At 41.9% G+C, this 20652-nt stretch overlaps 1 protein-coding gene across 2 annotated transcripts; it reads right to left on the bottom strand.

The window, feature by feature from the left end:
* Window positions 1–971: 971 nt before the first annotated feature.
* LOC132239767 (myosin regulatory light chain 12B) lies at window positions 972–20652 on the bottom strand. 2 transcript variants are annotated; one of them, XM_059706584.1, is made up of 4 exons: window positions 20420–20579; window positions 8585–8783; window positions 5600–5761; window positions 972–1468 (listed from the first exon to the last, which is right to left on the bottom strand). In XM_059706584.1, exons 2-4 carry the CDS (start codon window positions 8766–8768, stop codon window positions 1296–1298), a joined length of 519 nt encoding a protein of 172 aa, XP_059562567.1. In that variant the 5' UTR covers window positions 8769–8783; window positions 20420–20579; the 3' UTR covers window positions 972–1295. The 2 variants fall into 2 exon arrangements, with proteins under 2 accessions (XP_059562567.1, XP_059562568.1); XM_059706585.1 differs by lacking the exon at window positions 5600–5761 and having other exon boundaries at window positions 20420–20652.

Here is a 20652-nt window from a genome sequence, read left to right as displayed (position 1 = left end):
GACAGCAGCAAGTGACCAGGATTTGCCTAACACACCAAGCTCTAACACAGAAATATTAAACAATATGTCATTTTAAGCAGACATTATACCAAAAGAACACTTTTAAGTGAGGGAATAGATGTTAAAACCACATCGGAAACTTTTTAAAATTCCCCTTCTTAGGTTCCTCCCCTACTTGTAATATTGCTGAGCGCCTTGAGGGTTTTAAACAAGCTCATAGCAGCCTTATCTATGTTTGTCAGTCCTTCCTACAGTTTACACCACACGGATTGCCTTCAAAGACTGGATTCATTACAATCTTGTCTTCTATTTTTTACCCGGATAGAATTTTCTGAAATTCTGTTCACATAATCAATTTCCAAAACAGATTTTAAATTTCAATAAACTACACAATTATGTTAGAAAGTAATGGAAACATCTTGACCCCCCAGGCATTTGGGGCTTTTCACAGAAACAGCACTCTATGCTATGGACTTAGGCATCCCAGGTTGGAATTCCAACTCTCACTTCCCAACAGTGACTCTGATCACTCACTCAACTGCTCGGAGCTCAGTTCCCTCACCAGGAGTACGAGGCTAGTAGAAATCTATCTTACAAGGTTGTTGGGAAGATTCAATTAAAATCGTCTATGTGCAATACTTTACACACGGTAAAGGTTCTTTTTTTCAGTTTTTCACCTCATCTTCTTAGACTCTTAAGATCAATGAAATGTTGAGTGTTTTCTCAGATACATTCTGTATTTATAATTTAGTAGTTTAAACATATGACTTCCTAGAAGTGTGAAATAAAAAAAAAAAGGCTAACTAGTTTTTCTTGCATGGTATTAATTTGACCACTTAGCCACACTGGCAGGGCTATATTTAAAAAATCAGTTTAACCATGAAATCTAAAAGACATCAAGTTGAAAATATGAAAATAGGACTACCCCCACCTATCATTTTTCATTATACTCCATTTGAGTCAGCATAATCTTTATTTCAAAATAGCATTTTTATTATATAAAAATGTAAAAATCCAGCAAAACTAGAAATACCAAATATATTTTCCTGGGCTTTCACATTGGTTGATTTTTATTTGCAAACTCTTTTTCAACACAATTTACAATCTTATCCCCATCTGCAGTCTGATTATACAAGTGCTAAGTGGCAGAAAAGTCTAGAATAAATACATTAAAAAAAAAGAGGCAAAGCTGTGAAACTAAGTTGCATGCAACAGGTCTGTGAGAATGGGGGAAAGTGTCGAGGAAATAAAACAGAGTAAGACAAAGTAATCAGAAGGTGTTAGCTAAAGTTCTCTCAGTCATCTTTATCTTTAGCTCCATGTTTAAGGATGCGTGTGAACTCAATGTAATTGAAATTTCCCTTTTTGTCAATAGGTGCTTCTCTGTACAGCTCATCCACTTCCTCATCTGTAAACCGGTCTCCCATTGTTGTCAGCAGCTCTCTCAGGTAATCTTCCTGAATGGTGCCTGGAAGACATACAAGGAAGGGGGTCATGAATACTTCCTGGAACTTTAATGGTTAATTTCTACACTAGGTCAATCTTACAAAGTATTTCAGAATATACATATCTAAACGAAAAAAATAGTGAACTAAGACATTATGTAACTATATCATTATGTTTTCCTATTACTTTTAGAGTTCTTTACAATATTATATTAAACTAGAGGCCCGGTGCACAAAAATTTGTGCACTCGGGGGGAAGTGGGGGGGTCCCTCAGCCTGGCCTGTGCCCTCTCACAGTCTGGGACCCCTCGGGAGATAATGACCTGCTGGCTTAGGTCTGCTCCCGGGTGGCAGAGGGCAGGCCCAATCCCTAGGTGCAGCCCCTGGTCGGGCTCAGAGCAGGGCTGATTGGGGAGTTGGGGCGCTGCCCCGTCATGCACAGAGCAGGGCGGATCAGGAGGTTGCGATGCCACCCCCAGTCACGCTCAGGGTAGGGCCGATTGGGGGGTTGGGGCACCGCCCCCTGTCACACTCAAGGCAGGGTCGATGGGGAGGTTGCGGCGCCACCCCGTCACGCACAGAGCAGGGCCAATCCGGGGGTTGGGGCACCGCCCCGTCACACACAGAGCAGGGTGGATCAGGGGGTTGGGGCGCCGCCCTCTATTACCCACAGAGCAGGGCCGATCAGGGGGTTGGGACGCCACCACTCTTCACACTCAGGGCAGGGCCAATGGGGAGGTTATGGCTCTACCCCATCACACACAGAGCAGGGCCCGTGGGGGGGGGGGGGGTTGGGGCGCCGCCCTCTATTACCCACAGAGCAGGGCCGATCAGGGGGTTGGGACGCCACCACTCTCACACTCAGGGCAGGGCCAATGTGGAGGTTATGGCTCTACCCTGTCACACACAGAGCAGGGCCCGTGGGGGGGGGAGGGGATTGGGGCGCCGCACCCTGTCACAAACAGAGCCGCAGGGCGATCAGAGGTTGGGGAGCTCCCCCGTATCAGGCACAGAGCAGGGCTGATCAGGAGGTTGGGGCGCCTTCCCGTCACGAACAAAGCAGGGCGGATAGGGAGGTTGTGGCTCCAAGCCCTGTCACACACAGAGCCACAGGGCGATCAGGGGGTTTGGGCGCTGCCCCCTGTCACGCTGATCCCGGTGCTGGGAGGCCTCTCGGCTCCGCTGATCCCGGTGCTGGGAGGCATATTACCCTTTTACTATATAGGATAGAGGCCTGGTGCATGGGTGAGGCTGGCTGGTTTGCCCTGAAGGGTGTCCTGGATCAGGGTGGGGGTCCCCACTGGGGTACCTGGCCAGCCTGGGTGAGGAGATGATGGCTGTTTTCAGGCTGGCGGATGACGGAAGCTCCCAACCGCTCCTTTTTTTATTTTTATTTTTTAATTCTGGGCCAGCTTTAGCTCTGAGATTCCAGCTCTTAGGCCTCCGCTGCTGAAAGTAGGTAATCGAAACAATGTATAACTCCAGCTCTGACTCCAGCTCTGAGATCCCAGCTCGCTGAAAGCTGGTTTCTGGGGTTTCTTTTTTAGCTTCTATATTTGTCAAAATGTTTCAAATTGCAGGCTCAGAGGCCTGCAAGGCAGGCGGGGAACGTTGGTTTCCTCCGTCACTGAAGCAAGCAAGCCTCATGTTAGTTTCAAGCTTCCTGGCTGTCGGCCGCCATCTTGGCTGACAGTTAATTTGCATATCTCGCTGATTAGCCAATGGGAAGGGTAGCGGTCGTACGCCAATTACCATGTTTCTCTTTTATTAGATTAGACTAGAGGCCTGGTGCATGAATTCGTGCACCAGTGGGGTTCCCTCGGCCTGGCATGCGGGATCAGGCCGAAACCGGCTCTCCAACATCCCCTGAGGGGTCCTGGATTTCGAGAGGGGGCAGGCCAGGCTGAGGGACTCCATTGGTGCATGATCGGGGCCGGGGAGGGATGAGGGAGGCTGGCCAGCTGGGGAGGGACCGTAGGAGAGGTCCAGGGTGTGTCTGGCCCATCTTGCTCAGTCCCAATCAGCTGGACCCCAGCAGCAAGCTAACCTACTGGTCAGAACATCTGTCCCCTGGTGGTCAGTGAATATCATAGCAACTGGTCAACTGTCTGCCCCCTGGTGGTCAGTGCACGTCATAGCGAGCAGTTGAGCAGCCTTAGCATATTAATAGCATATTATGCCTTGATTGGTTGAACAGTCGACCAGACAACCGGACACTTAACACATTTCGTACCGCTCAGGAGTTTTCTCATGTTTCGCACGCCATCTGTTAAGGATTGCTCACGAGCGTTCTCGTTTTTCATGCCCATGGAAAAAGGAGTGAATCTAGATACTTATGTAAATTTTGTTTGGTCCCTCTTCATAGAGGAAAATGTTTTACGCAGTACCATACATTAAAAAAGTACTAGGAACTTTAATTGTTTAATTGTTTTTGTAAATAAAAATGTTATAATTATTGAAAAACAACACCTAAAATGCATTATAATGATTTAAATAATGTGCAGTTTGCCCAAAAACGTGTGGTCCCTGGCGTATGTCTTAGAGATTTCTATGCGGTACACAATGTGTTAGCATATTAGGCTTTTATTATATAGGATCATTTAAAAAGTTTAGTTAACAGATTATATGCATGAATGATGGTAAAGCTTTAACAGAAATGGGGAAGCAGGAATAGGGTGCAAGGTACATGAGAGGAGGTGATGTGGGTACTGAGTTAATGTAGGGTTAATATAGAAGACAAGACGAAAATGAAAGAAGTAAGAAAAGTGAATAGCTAGGCTTTACATACTTCAAAATGAGAAGGGGAAAACATCCTAAAATTTTAATAACTGAAGTTTCTTAACTCCAGTCATGTGCTGCTTAATGGATACATTCTGAGAAATGCATCATTAGGTTATTTCATTGTTATACGAACATCAGAGTGTACCTTCACAAACCTAGATGGTATAGCCTACTATACACCTAGTTATAGGTATAGCCTATTGCTCCAGGCTATAAGCCTGTACAAACAACATGAGACTAAACCAAGCACAAGATGAAATGATGCAATGAAGGGATGCAATAAACACGAGATGTATGAGGCTGCTGCTGGTCTAACACACAGCATACTGCTTTACAGCAAACTTTTTTTCTTATAAGTAGAAATAGTACACTCTAAAATAACAATAAAAAGTGTAATATAGCCCTGGCCAGATAGCTTAATTGCTTAAAGCATCATCCTGATACAAGGTTGAAGGTTCAATCCCCAGTCAGGGCACATACAACAATTAACCAATGAATGCATAAATAAGTGGAACAATATATCAGTATTTCTCTCTATATATAATCGATCAATAAAAAAGTATAGTATAGTAAATACATAAACTAGTAACAGTCATTCACAGTCATTATCAGTATTCTGTACTGTACATAATTGTATGTGCTATGCTTTTATACAACTGGCAGCGCAGGTTTGTATATACCAGCCTCATCACAAACACATGAGTAACGTGTACACTATGATGTTAAAATGGCTATGACATCACTAGGGTGACAGGAATTTTTCAGCTCCATTATAATCTTGTGCGAACACCACTACTGTGCCATTGGTCATGATCGAAGCAGCTGTTATGTGGCACATGACTGTACACTTTCTGGTGTGATATATAGTCTCTTGAAGAAGTTGCTTTTATTGTTTCAGAACTACTATTTAACAGACATTCTCTTTGGCTTTCAGGAAGCTCAGATCCAAATTCAAAGAGTAACACCACCAATTGTGTAGTTTTATAACCTACATACATCTGTGTCCTAGCCATTCTCAGTTATACTGTCCCATTGTAATAATAGTTTCCCTTTATTCATTTTTAAAAATGTGTATTTCACTCATGTTTTTTTTCTTTTTTTTAAAATAAATATTTTTATTGATTTCAAAGAGGAAGGGAGAGGAAGAGACAGAAACATCAATGATGAGAGATTGTCTGCCTCCTGCACACCCCACACTGGGGATCGAACCCACAACCCGTGCATGTGCTCCGACCAAAAATCGAACCTTGACCTCCAGTTTCATAGGTCCACACTCAACCACCAAGCCATGCCAGCTGGGCAACTAATATTTTTCATTTCCAAAAAAATGTTTCAAACAGTCTGGAATAAGGACATAAACAAAGAGCACCCACCAGTTGCTTCTTCATCAAAGCAAGCAAAAGCATTTCTGATGACATCTTCTGGGTCTGTGCCATTTAACTTCTCACCAAACATCGTGAGGAACATGGTGAAATTTATGGGACCCGGAGCCTCATTCATCATGGCATCAAGGTATGCATCGGTTGGATTCTTCCCTATAAGAGTTCACATTATAACATTTAAGGACAAAGATCTAATTTCAACAAATAATTGCTGTTATTCTCCCCAAGACATTTTAAAAGGTATATCATCCTCACATGAAACTAATTTTTCAATTAATTGCATTAAGGCCATTTTAAAAGACAACTTATGACATCATAAAAAAATCTCTGATACACCATTATAAAAATGCATGTATAAAAATGGGCTTAAGTTGAATGTTGCTCATTTACTGATACTTTCTATAACTTTTCTTTCACTATTTTAAACATAACAAACACTTAAAACTATGGTCCAGGCAATGCCATGTTATTCATCTTGAATGTTGATAACATAAAAGGCCATCAAGGGCATTTCAATACCAGTTATTAAAAAAAATCTAAATGTTCATATATCCCATTGTGGTATAGTTGCCCATGAATTGGTATGCTTTAAAATTTTATTTGTTGGTCATTTAAGTGAAAACTATTAGGTTGGTTTAAAATTGGGAGATTATGATTATTTTGAACAATGTTACAAACTGTTTGATTGCCATACATACTGACAAATGCTGTTGATTCATGTCACTAAATTCATTCTTGTTTGGTACTGTTCATATTGGAAATCTTAATCTTGGTTCCAACTGAGAGCACTCTCCCTCTTCTAGTGCAGTAATGAGGGAAGTGCCCTGACCCTTCTCTCAAAGTTGGGAGTAATTCCTCTGGAATGGCCACATATGGTAGGAGTAACAATGAATGAGAGGTCTGGAATAGTGGTTTGAATTTCAGTTCTGCCGCTGGCTGTGACCTGGGAGAAACTGGCAGGTGTCTAGGGTTTACTTTTTAAATCTGTAAAATGGACTCATTAAATCTGGTATCTGAAAGGTTCCTTCTAACATTAAGTTTGTATGATTCTCCATGAAAAGAACATCTGTAAGTTAGATATTCATATCTAAGGAGGCACCTCAATATTACATCCAAGTGCATTTAATGATAGTCAAATCTAGAATTATGGTTCATATGTAAAGTTTTAATCCTGGGAATCTGGGTAAAATTTAAATGCCAAGTTGGTATCTGTCTTACTGCTTTACAATCTTCACTCATACCTACTCAACACACCAATATAAAGATTAGCCCAAAATTAATCTTTAGATTCATTGAATAAGTAGAAATAAAGAAAATGATCTACTTTTCTACCATCATATTTAATCCAACTCTCTTGCAGCATTTTTTTTTTTTTTTGAAAAAGTATACTCCAAAGGTGTCAAGAGAACATGGGTACAAAAAAGACACAGGGATTTATAATGAATTGGTTTAGGCTAAACACCTATGGACCCATTCAAGGCATACATTATAATTTGTTGATTTGAAATGTAAATACATGCCTTAAATGAATGGGGCTCCCCAAAATAGAAGGCCCCAATGTCAACTTCTTATACTACTGTCACTCATAAATTATGTGGGCATGTACTCTGATCATGATATAGGCTTGAGTGTTCAATCTTTGTAATATAACTAAGTCTCTCAATTTTCTTCAATGGGCTTCTTCAGTACTGACCTGCCCAGAGAGTACCCTTAGTTATTCTTAGTGGAAAACACTGGGATCCAACCTACCTGCAAGTCAACAAATTAGATCAGTATCTTGATTCTATTCTTACTCTAAATAAAGGAAATGTCACAAAATGTTAACACTGGTAAAAGATATACACAAGTTCATTATATTTGTAGGCTTAAATTTTTCAAAATAATATGTTAGGAGAAAAAAAATAAAAATAAGACAGAGGAACAAATTGCATTGTGGTAACTAAAAGAAAAAATACAACAACCTCTTTTTCTTTGCTCTCTGGCTAAGAGTCCAGCACAAGAACACTCCAGAGTGCAGAGCCTAACTGCAGGCCATCCCTGAGCCGCACCTGTTCCCTGCCAGTCACTCTGGTTTATCAAGAAGCAGCTGGTTATTCCTTTCTCCACATCTAAAAAATTAGTGCGGACCGGGTGCACAACACAGAGGGGCTTTTGGGCCTTCTTTTTAAGGTCAAAACGAACAACAACAATATCATGGAAGGAATATTAAAAGAATACCCATAATAAAAAAATAATAAAGGGCAGTTTATGTTTACTTTTTTAAAATATATTTTGACTTCTAAGAAGGGAGAGGGGGAGAAAGAGAGAGAGAAACATCAATGATAAGAGAGAATCATGGGATCAGCTGCCTCCTGCACACCCCCTATTGGGGATCAAGCCTGCAACCCAGGCATGTGACTGGGAATCGAACTGTGACCTCCTGGTTCACAGGTCGACGCTCAACCACCGAGCTACACCTGCTGGGCTACTTTAAATCCTTTATCTTTACATTTTCTTTTTAGTTATAAAAATATATATATATATATATAAATAAAATTGTGAAAGTCCCCTTTCCTGCGTTCCCTTTTCTAGTAGCACTGCCCTTCCTCCTGATCCTATCATTTATTATTGTTACTTCCTACCTATAAACTGTCCTCAACATTTATTCCTAACTGTGCTATATTATTAGTTACACATTTTGTTATAAATTCCAATATTTTGCCACCTAGCCAACTCCTGGCTGTTCACCTAGCAGACCTATAGTATTTAGCTGAGAGGAACTGAGGCCCACATGGCCAAGTACCTGCCAGGTCCCCAACCCCACGGGCTTATCCTTTTATGACTGGCCAAACCCCAACATGGCACCTCCCACCCAGGCATTTCTCAATAGGCTTTGGAGAGAGGACAGGAATATTTGAACATCACACAAAAAATAATTCATAGAATGCTGAATTATTATTTTTTGAAAGCAGGCATATTAAGAATATAAAAGTCTACCTAGAGAAGCGAGCATATCATGCAAATCTTCCTTGTCAATGAAACCATCTCTGTTCTGATCAATCATGTTGAAGGCCTCTTTAAACTCCTGAATCTGCGACTGGTCAAACATGGCGAACACATTGGATGTTGCGCGCTGGGGGCGCTTCTTGGTGGTCTTGGTCTTTGCCTTTTTGCTCGACATTGTGGCTGCTTAATTCTAGAGTTAAAAAAGCAAAAGCAAAAAAGAATTCATAAAACATACAGCAAAAACAGAACTTATAATACCTAAAGTTAATGAGTAAAAATATCTTAATGTAGAATTATTACTTTATGTGAGTAGTAATAAATAAATATTTAAGCTCTATTTCCAATGTGACAATTAAATGGCTAGGGGAAAAAAAACAGTTCTGAAGAAATTAAGAAACAATAGATATTATTGATGTAGCTCCCCCTAAAATTTCATTAAACCCATATTTATTAAGTGGGAATTAACTTTAAAATATGTGACAACCTAGCATTTACTGAGTGCTTACTATGTGCCAAGCACTGTTATGAAGACATGGGGCTCCCCTAAAGAGAAAGGCTCTAAAGTTGATATCTTATTTTTACAAGGATTGTCTCATTTAATCCTCACAACAATCCTCCATTTTATTTATTCCCATTTTATTACTAATGTTGCATAACTTCTCTGAGCCTCAGTATTTTCAAGACACGGTTTGAGATAACATACACAAAGAAACTAGTATAGTCACTGTATGGTGCATGTTAAAAAGGCTATCTTTAAAAAAAAAATCATCAAAACCTGTTCTTTAATCTTGCATCCCTCTTGCTACCTTTTCATTTCCCATTTCCCTTGACAAAACTTTTAGATTAATACTCAACTGTCCCCATTTTCTCATCTTCCCAATAACTCAATTCTCTGTAAAATGGTGTTGGTAGTAGCCTCCAATACTCCACTGAAAGCCACCAATAATTTAAATGCCAAAAAGAATGAACACTTTTCATTCCATTTTTTATTTGTAGTTTTAATTAACAAAGTCCTGAGTCTGAATCTTAACTCCACCATTATTACCACATATAACCTCAGAAAACCCAAGGACACCAGAGTAATTTTTTGATCCAATGTTTATTCAATCTTCACAACTTCCCTATGAGATAGATACTACCTAGGTTAAAAAAAAAAAGGGCTCTCGTGTAGTAAAGAATTTAATTTTGCCAAAAGAAAGGTTTGGCCTTTGTCCCTGGCTCCTGGGAAGTAATCTCTAAGCCCTTGAAATGCCACGCCTGATATCTGGAATCTTGGGTCACACTAGATTTCTAACAATGTGATTTACCATGGGGGTTTGGGGTCATGTGTTATCAGTTGACCTCTAGAGGGGTTGTAGACTGAGGTAAGCTATGCAGCAGTCAACCATATCTATGTGACAGAGCTCCAATAAAATCTATGGACATCAAGGATCAAGTGAGCTTCCCTGGTTGGCAATACTCCATGCAGACTGTCTCACCTTGCTGTCAGAAGTCAATACTGTCCATGAGAGAGGACAATTGGAAGATCTACATTTAGAAGACTCCTGGACTCTGCTCCACGTGTCTCTTCCCTTGGATAATTTTAATCTGAATCCTTTTATTGTACCAAACCATGGGTATAACAGCTTTCAGTGAGTTCTGTGAATCCTAGCAAATTATTGAACCTGAGGGTTATCCTGGAAACCCACACTTGCCATTGGTGTCAGAAATAAGGGTGGTCTTGGGGACTGTTCTTTAACTCTGCAGCCACACAGTGAAAGCAGATGACTAGCTGGGGCAGTGGCTGAGCAAGGGAATTTTGGACCTGGGTCTCTAGGACTTCTAGTCTTGAACTTTTAACCTACTTGTTTCCTTCTCTTTTTTCCATCTATTAAATACCCCACTTGGGTGTTCTGAAGCTTGGCTCAATGGTGCAGCTTTGAACAGAGCAGATATAGGCTCAATGTAGTAACACCATCATTTCTTTAAAAAAAAAAAAAAAGTTTATTTTTTTCCTCTGTACTTCATTTAAAAACAATACATTTATACATGTATATAATACCTATAAAAACTACATATAGACACATAAAATGAAAAATGTGAGACAAAGTTGTAGCAAAACAATCAATCCGAAGAGAATTCTGGCCCCCAAAGAAACTACTATCCTTGATCTCCTTATCTACTGAGAGAAGTAGGCTTTCTCCACTTTCTCACTTCCCACTAACTTTCCACCCACCACAATCTGGCTTTCTTTTTTTCTCTACTGCAACTACTTTCAAATTACCAAATCCAGTCTAAATCTCCTTGGACCACTCTGCTATATTTTATACCATTTTATTCCTCTTTTCTTCAGAGCCCCCAAAATTCTTGGTCTTAGTGTCACAGTCACAGTAGAAATGAACTGTCCTAATGGGAAGAGACTGCAAGGTTCCCAACCTTGAAGACCTTACACTCTAGTGAGGAAGGCTCCTAAACATTATATTGAAAAGACTGATTTATGTAAAATGCTGTATTTGACTTGGTGTGACCCACATAATCTCTCTGTTGTATGGCTGGTCCATTTTCTTGTTAAGCCTTTATCTCCTCCACTCACCTATCCTATCTAATAATAGACAAACATGGTAATTAACCGTAGCTCCGACATGCTTCCCATCGGCTAATCAGGGTGATATGCAAATTAACTGCCAACCAAGATGGCGGTTAACCGCCAACCAAGATGGCGGCTAATTTGCATACTGCAGGCAGGGTGGGACAGCGCCATCCCGCCTGTCCCGTTGCCATCCGGGCCTGCTATCTGCGACCCGGGCGGCAGGCAGCCCGTGTGGGACCCGATCCAGGGCTGGCCGGCGGGACCACAGTGATCTGCCACCAGACACACCCACAAATGGCCCTCCCCGCGTCCCTGGCTGGCGGGTGCTAATGCACCGATCCGCCAATGGCCATGCCCACGCCCACAAATGGCCCTCCAGCGGGGATCCCGGGTTGGCGGGTGCTAATGCACCAATCTGCCAACATGCACACCAGGGCTGCCTTTGCCCTGCGCATAATATGCAGCTGGGAGAGGGGAGTGAGGCCACTGGGAGCAGGGCAGGCACTGCCCAGGGTTTGCGTCAGGCAGCCGAGATTGGAGTGCGAACTATCCCGACTGGTAGCTGCTTGCTCATTCACTTACTTGCTCATTCATTCACTCACTCAGCAAACCCTCTCAGGTCCCTGGCACCAGGCCAGGCACTGAAGGTGAAGCAGGATAAGACAGAGCTATGTTCTCAAGATGTTAGTAATTCAGTAGAGTGAAGCAGGCACGTGAACAAGGCAGTTATATGCACAGATGCACTGTACTGGGTTTGGTGAGGGCTGTAATACCGACTTTGTCCTCTTGATAAAATGGGGCCTCGGGAGCCAAGCCACCCCAAGCCTGTAGGCCTGTGCCTAGGCCAGGAGTGGCCAGGGTCCAGGAACATGACAGAGGGTGCAGGTCAGGCTGAGGGGTCTGGCCCCACCCCTCACCCTCACCCCTGAGTGCACAAATTTTTGTGCACCGGGCTACTAGTATTAAATATTCATGTATTCTAGCAGTTATGACTTTGCTTTGCTTGGATGATCTCATTGACTCTCACTGTTCTGACAACACCTATGTTTCCCAAGTCTGTTATCTCTAGGCCTGACCTGTCCTTGAGTTACAAACTCAAATACCCAATTGCTTGTGAAAGGTATCTATCTGAATATCCCAGTCACTCATAACCAATGTGCTGAAGACTGACTTATCCTCTCCTTCCTAAACTTTCTCATCCTTTTGTTTTCTCTTAATTAATGGCACCATCACTTACCCACTGACCAAACCAGAAATCTAGGAGTCACCGTGACTCATCTTTATCCCTGATGAATCAAGCCTTGCCTCTTAAATATTTCTCAGATTTGTTCATCTTCCTCATTCCTCAGCTGGCCCCATCATCTCTTTGTGCATTTCTATAGCCAACTAACCAATATCCTTGCTTCTTAGTCCCCTCTAAACTACCCTTTATATTCCAGCCAGAGGTGTCTAAAACATAATTATGACATCACCATTCCCCCTTTAAAAATCTTCTTTGGCTTTCTACTGCCTCATAGGACAAAGTATACATTCTTAAGCATGGCGTACCAGATCCTCCTTTGTCTCCTCTAGAATGACCTTTCCAGCCTCATCTCTAGACCTCTGCTTTGTACTTTTCCTTCACCAATACCACACTGCTTGTTTGGGCCCAAGGCACCATGCAGTTTCTTGTGTACTGTACTTTTGCTCTTGCTATATTTCTAGTCCAAAATGCTTTAAGACCAGAGAGAGAATTAAAGGTCTACTCAACTAATGGCTACTACCCCATTTACTGAGTGACTCATGTGCTAAGCAAATTATATGCATTAAATTTTACATGCCTGCTTTACAAATGAAATAACTGAAGATCAAAGATATTAACCAGCTAGGAGTCAAACCTCCTTTACTCAAGGTTATTTCTACCTATATATTTTCTCTGTATTAAATGTTCTTCTAATATTTTGAGTTTATCACATTAAAAAAAATCTTTCAATACTACCAGTATAATCCAACACTGATTTCTGAGCAGCTACTTTCCTCCAAACTCAGATCCTAGACAAACTGAGTTTTCAAATAAATGAAAACTATATGGGGAAACCAATGTACAGAATACAACTACATTGTGGAATGGTAAGAGAATAAAATATAAATGACACTCCGGAATTGTGCAGTGTAGCAGCCCTAGTTTGGGGTTAACCAAGTGGCAGTACTTCCTATCAGTCATAGTCTTGGCTTGACATGATAGGTAAAGGCTTGAAACCTTTACCTAGGACAGTCAAGTTAATGTTTAACCTATAAATGTAAAGAAAAAACAACCAAACCTTACCCTTAAACTATAGGGTGAACAATAAAATAATATTCATATATAACATAGCACATAATGTAATGAATAACCCTCAATAGCAGGAAAGACTTCTTACTTCCTCTTCAAATTTTTAATTATTTTTGGTAAATTTCCAATATGAAGTGAACTTAAGGTACTAAGTAGTGTTCACAGAGGTTACAAGAAGGGCAGGAATATAAAAAAACAGATATTATAGGTGGCTGTGGCATCAACATCTATCATAATAAAAGCGTACTACGCTAATTAGACCTGACGACCTTTTGGACAAAGCTGAGGCTTCGAGGGAATCCTGGGTCCTGGGTGCCTGAGGGAAGCCGGTGCTGGCAGCCGGGGGAAGGAAGGCCTACTATTGCAAGAATTTTGTGCATTGGGCCTCTAATATTCAAATAACCAAATATTTGCAAAATCACCTGCAATACTAATGTGCAAATCAAAACATGGGCACCATAATCATTAATAAGCGGAAGCTGCTTGTGAACATCATTCAGCCTATATAGCTTTATTGGAAGCCTGCGAATATGGTGATGGGGTATATTCTGTCAGCAATTATGAATTCCTTGACATTTTTTTAAGGCTTCTTCAAGTATCTTAAATTAGCTAATTGCTGTCACCATATGGCAAGTAAATATGGCTCTCACAGTAGTTAACCTTCTGCTTTCAATCTTGACTGTACATTAAAATCACCCTGGAAGTTTAGAAAAACTGGTACCTAGGTCCTACTCCAGTTAAACTGAAACTGAATATCTATGGGCAGGGCCCAGGAATCTGAAGTATGGTAGCAATCATCTCAGGTAGAAACTATAGTTGAACTTTAACCCTGCTGTTTGGCTTCTGTACTTATTTGCTTTGTTTAACAATAGAAAAGTTATTTTGATTTTCTGAATTATATAAATCATCCCATTCGATTAAATACCCTATTGATTGTAATGTGAAATCCCATTTGTTGTGGTCATACTGGTCTTAGAAAGCACATTTTCCTTTACCTGGGAAGGACAGCACGATTATCCCCAGGTCAGAGGGCTCCAGTTAACGTGTCCCTGTGGACTCAGTGTTCCGGAGACCCAAAAACTGTAATTTAGATAACATGTTTAAGTCTGACCAGGTTCCTCATTCCAGACCCGAGGGCTCTAGATAATGTTTTTCTGTCAATTCAGTGATCCAGAGACCCAAAACTATAATTTAGATAACATGCTGCTTCTGCTTCTGTAAACTGCTTTTTTGCAAACCAGGTTCCTCATTCCAAACCTTAGGATGTAATCAATACTTTTGTGATCTTTGCCTATATAAGTCTGGTTTTGCAGCCATCTTATTACTATGAGATTTGGGAGAGCAAGATGCCCCCTCATAGTCCCGGATTGCAATAAATGTGACTCTTCAATTCGACTTCTTGAGGCGTCCTTCTGTGATTCACGGGGTACATTACAACAATTAGTATTTTAAAAAAATGTACCAGGTAATTCCAATGTACTTTGAAGCTACTGGCTGATTGTGTATTTAGTTCCCTTTAGTTTTTAAAATTTGGTCATTATGGTTTAATAGTGATGCTGGAGAACTGAATTCTAATTCGTTCTGTCATTTTCAATTTGTATGGCCTTCAGTTATTTTAGCTTTCCTGGTTCTCTCTTTTTTTTAATTTATAAAATAAAAGGTAGATCAGAAGTCACAAACTGGCAGTTACCAAAATATATGCAGTCTGTAGGAAGTTCATTTAGTACCCCCAGGTATAACCTTTTAAATGCCTTTTTAAATTATTGAATTCGTTTTAAAAACCTGAATATTTTACTTTAATAAAAACAAATTTCAGACACCTTGGAAAACTATATGATGATAGTAATCACTTGACCAGCATTCCCAAATTCCTGTCGATAATGAGTGTTCAGTGAGCAATTCCTACTATTCCCTTATTTTCCTGACACAGTCAGTATTTGTTACGTTACTGCCTGTACCGAGTTGAACTTGTTCCCTGACTATGGTGGTAGCCAGGATCCAAAATGGCCCTCAACATTTCCTCATGTCCTGTGTAGTCCCCTCCAACAATAAAAAAGATTGTTGGCCTGTGAAACGGTAAGGGAGGTGAAATAACCTTCCTTCTACCCTTCTGAGTTTTTCCTGACACCACTGTAATAATAGACTAATAAGAGAAAAACAAAGAAGTTTATTAACATGTATAGCTCATGTATACATGGGAGATATCCAGGGAAAAAACTATTATCAGAGGTGGCTCAGAATTCAGGCTTAAATATCATCTTCAGCTGAAGACAAAAGAAGAAAGATATGTGAGGGGCAGACGCTAGTTATGGAAGGTTACCAGGAAAAGCAAAGCAAACAAGAGTAAGGATTGTCATGTAGACTTAGATCAGGGCCTTCTTCACCGATAAGAGTCTAAAGTTAGCTAGAGAGTAATCTTTGTCCTTCCTGGTAGAGAGGGAAGGAAACCTTAGTAAATTTATGTCCTGCTTTTATGTCTTGTTCAGCTTCTTCTAAATTGCCTTCAGCTCAAAATAGTATTTATGCCCAAGTGGCATATTTTGAAATGACATATCCTGCTACCCTTCATAACCAATGGGATATTGCAAAAATAATAGTGTGACTTTGTCATAACAGACATTGCAGCTTTTGCCTTGCTCTCTTTTGGATCACAATCTGGGAGAAACCAGCACCAGGTTATTAGGGTAGTATGCAACCCTAAGGAAAGGTCCATTTGGCAGGGAACTGAGGCCTCCTGTCAATAGTCAGGATCACCTTGCCAGTCATGTGAATCAGCCATCTTGGAGGTTGATCTTTCTTCAAGATTGCAAACCCAGCTGGCATCTGGGCTGCAACCTCATGAGGTCCTGAGCCAGAACCACCCAGTTAAGCTGCCCTGGAATTCCTGACCCTCAGAAACTGTTTATTGTTTTTTTTAAGGTGCTAAGTTTTGGAGTAATTTGTTATATAGCAATAGAAAACTAATAAAGCCATTGTGTATCCTTTGTCTCTTTAATATTAAAACAGGTCATACCTTTATGTCAGAATTATAACCACAGAATTTTCAAAAGTTCAAAGGGGCCACAATCAAGTTTGCACTAGTTAGGGAATTTTCTATTTCTGGTTAGAAAATGTCAATTCCTTCTATTCAATTTCTCTCCAACTTCTGTTGATTCCTCTTTTAACTGCAACAGAGTCACCCTTTCTTCAACATTCCTATCACCACTATCCTGTTCTTCTTGCTGATTCCTATGCTGATTTGCTTGCTAGTGCCTGCCTCCTAATTGGAATTTCCTTTAGGGCAGTCCTTGAATGACTTTGCTTTCAAAGTACTGGTTGAAAAACTGGTAGCACAAAGTTACTACTCAAAAATGAGGCTATTAAAGAGGGAAGAGGAACTGGTTTTGTGAGCAAAGGAGTTGCAGCAGGATGCTTAAGAGGTCTCCTTAGGCAAAGCCAACTTCTGAACAAAGGCACAGGGTGAGACTGAGAATGGATGAACACGAAAAAGCAGAGAGCAGCAGTTCTTGGGCTGAAACCTAAGATCACTTCTGATTCAACTGTCATCTTCACTAAGGTCTATTTTATAAATTTCTTACAGATTCCCAAGGTCATTATCACAGTTCAGACTAATGTTTGTGCTAACTGGATACATGAGCAACAGTTTGAAAACAGCAATCCTAAAAAAAATTTAGTACTTAAGTTAAAATACCCCACAAAATTTACCTCATATATTTAACTAGAGGCCTGGTGCACAAATTTGTGCACCAATGGGGTCCCTCAGCCTGTCCTGTGGATCGGACCTAAACCGGTTCTCTGACATCCCCCAAGGGGTCCTGGGTTGCGAGAAGGTGCAGGCCAGGCTGAGGAATCCGACTGGTGGATGATCGGGGCCAGGGAGGGACATGGGAGGTTGCTCAGTTGGGGAGGGACCACGGGAGGGCTCCAGGACATGTCCAGCCTGTCTGGGTCAGCCCTGATCTGCTGGACCCCAGCAGCAAGCTAACCTACCGTTGGAGCATCTGCCCCCTGGTGGTCAGTGCACTTCATAGTGAGAAGTTGAGCAGCCTTAGCATATCATTAGCATATTACACTTTGGTTGACCAGAGGACCCCACATTTAGCATATTAGGCTTTTATTATATAGGATGACATGGTTGCATATTTAGGCAAAAATGTAATCAATTCAATAAATTATATCTTTTTTCCCCAAGAGCTTTACTCAATTTTTACATCTTTTTTCTTAGTACCAGTTAAACTTTCCTTGTAATACATGGCTAAATTTTAATATTTAGCACATGCTGTCATTTATTTTTATTTTTATCCTCCCCGAGGATAGGTTTTTGCTTGTGTTTTAAATTTATTTTAGAGAGAAAGGAAGGGAGAGGGAGAAACATTTATGTGTTGCCTCCTGTACGTACCCCAACTGCGGATGGAACCTGCATAGATATGTGCCTTGACTGGGAATCAAACCCGTAACCTTTTAGTGTACGGAACAATGCTCCAATGAATTGAGTCACATGGCCACAATAATGCTCTCATTTCTTCATTATGGATTTTATGATCATCCCAGTTGGAAGTAAACTTTCCATCTTTTGAACTCCTATATAATTTTGTGTTATTACAATAAAATTTATATATGATGAAATGCATAGATTTTAAAATAAGTTTTGGAAAATGTGTATACTCATGTAACCACCACCCTAATCAAGTAACAAATATTAACATCACCCTAGAAAGTTCCCTCGAAGTCAACCATCCTCTCTCATGGGCAACCATTGCTCAAATTTCACCATAGATTCATTTTGTCTTCGAATTCTTATAAATGGAATTATACAGTGTACATTCTACGTGCCTGACTTCTTTCACTCAATGTAATGTTTTTGAGATTTGCCTACCAGTGGTTCATTCTTGTTTTCACTGCCTAGTAGTATTCCATTGCCATGCCATTTACATATACATTTTTATGACATTTAGCCTTCCTACCTTGGATTGTAGGTCTAGTAGAGTGACTTACACACGGCAGGTGCTCAATAAATACTAGTTACGTGAACACATAAACATGCTTCCTCCCTATCACAAATAGAGTTACATATACAGATGCATATTATAAGGTAGGACCTGGATCTGACTCCCAAAACAAGGCTTTTCTCTATAGTCTAACCATGGTTTAGCATAAACTCCACCGAACCTTTCCTGCAGAGATCCTTACCAAAATTACCAGCTACCGTTATTTTATACCTGGAAGAAACAGTACTAATAGTAGCCAATAATCAAGTGCTAAATATGTGCTAGGCACTGGTCTAAGCATTTTACGTGTTAACATATTTAATCCTCACAACAACTTACGATAGGCGAAACTATTATACCGCCTTCTTAGCTAGCTCCAGAGCTTGTATCACTAGTCCATAATATCCTGCATATAGGCAACTGAAATTCTCCACCATGAAAATATACATAGCCAGATGGTAGTAAGCAACGCCGCCACACTGCTCAAGCCACACTGCTCAAGCGTGAAATGAGCAAGATCCCAAAGGTGGTGGCAATGAAAACCATTCCTAGACATCTGGTGTCTGGAATTTGGGAGAGGGATAACCAGCCTCATGTAGGGGTCCAAGTCCTCTTATCTTTCTAACCCCTACAGCCCTGACCTGAGGATTGTCCTTCCTTCAAAGTCCCAGTTCATCTTATCTAAATTGGTCCTATTGAAACATAAATGAATGTTGACTCTGCCATTGTAGAAGTTGTTTCATTCAACAGAGCCTGAACAAACACAAACTTATATACTTGTTATGCAGTCCAGGAGGGTCCACCTAATGCTTACAGAGGAAATGGGTGTGGCATCCTGTGAATCCCTCAAATGATCTTAGGCAAGTTATCTCCCTTCTCCTGGTTTGTTTCCTCAAGTATAAAATGAAAGATAATCTGTAAAGTTCTTTTGAATTCTAAAATGCTTTTCTTACCAAAGGACCAATGCAATTTCATCTTAAACAAAGGCGGCCAAACTAATCTCTAAACACCCTTTCTTCATATTACTGCCTTGATGAAGAATCCAAAATAACTCCCTAATGCCTCTTACATAATCTTTTATTTTTCCTCAAGTTTTCAAGGCATCCATAAAGGCCACATTTACCTACCCATCCACCACCCTTATTTCCAACTGTTATTCGTTATAGTTCTGTTCCATTCAGGCTAGTCTTCCCACCATCTCCTTTCCGCTCGACACAAATCCCCCAAATTCCCCCCTTCGGTGCTTTTGGTCTTGTTCCCTCCTACCACAGACCCAGCCAGGAAATACTAAATCCTCCCTTCTGGGGCTGACTCCTAGGCTTTCAACGAGGTCACAATCAATTGAAATCTTTCCTGACTTTTATTTATCCTTTTCTCCAATCAACACGAATGCACCAAATCTTCACAAGATGCAAGATGCAGTGAGACACCGTCTATGCACATCATGACATTTGAGCCTATTAACCACGCACCCGGTGCCGTTTCTCTAAGATTCTCCTTGGACGTTTCACCCAAGGCAAGAACCATGCATCAGCAGAGTCCTGCACCCCCAGAGCATCAAGCCCTGTGTGCGGTACAGAACAGGGGCTCCGCACCCGAATCCACGGACTGGGCCCGCGGGGGCAGGGGCAGGGGCAGCGGCGGGGGCAGGCAGCCCGCCGGCAGGGCGGTCGCGGGCGCCAGGTGTGTGATGTCATCCTGGGTGACGCAGGCCGGGAGCCCGGCCGCCTCTTCCAGCCGGGCCGTTCCCCAGGCCGCTTCACCCGCCGGGAGCTTCCGTTCAGGCCGGGCCGGGCGGTGGCTAGGGCATCCGCGCCCACCCTGACAGCTCCCACCGCCCCGGCCCTCGCCCCCCTCCCCACCCCTCCCGGTCGGAGTCTGACCACGGCGTGTGGCGGGAGGGAGAGGGGGCCAATGGGGCCCAAGGGGTGTCGCGCGCGGGGGCAAGCGCCACTCACCGCCGCCAGACACCAGAACGCGGGCTGTCCTGCACAAGACGACGGGCGACTACGACGATCGCGGGGCTGTGGCGCGACAGAGGCGGCGCCCGGCACTTCCTGCCTCGGGAGGCGGACCGGAAGGCGCTCCGGAAGGCGCGGCGGGAACCAACTCGGGAAGGGGGGGTGTGTGCGGCGCGGTTCGCAGTCAGGCTGAGCGAAGCCCGCCGCGGCCACCGGGAGCGGGGCTGGCG

The sequence above is a fragment of the Myotis daubentonii genome, chromosome 8 (genome assembly GCF_963259705.1).
Source record: "Myotis daubentonii chromosome 8, mMyoDau2.1, whole genome shotgun sequence".
Classification (NCBI taxonomy): domain Eukaryota; kingdom Metazoa; phylum Chordata; class Mammalia; order Chiroptera; family Vespertilionidae; genus Myotis; species Myotis daubentonii.
Note: the sequence above shows the minus strand (reverse complement) of the source record. Positions and strands in the feature narration are given on the sequence as shown.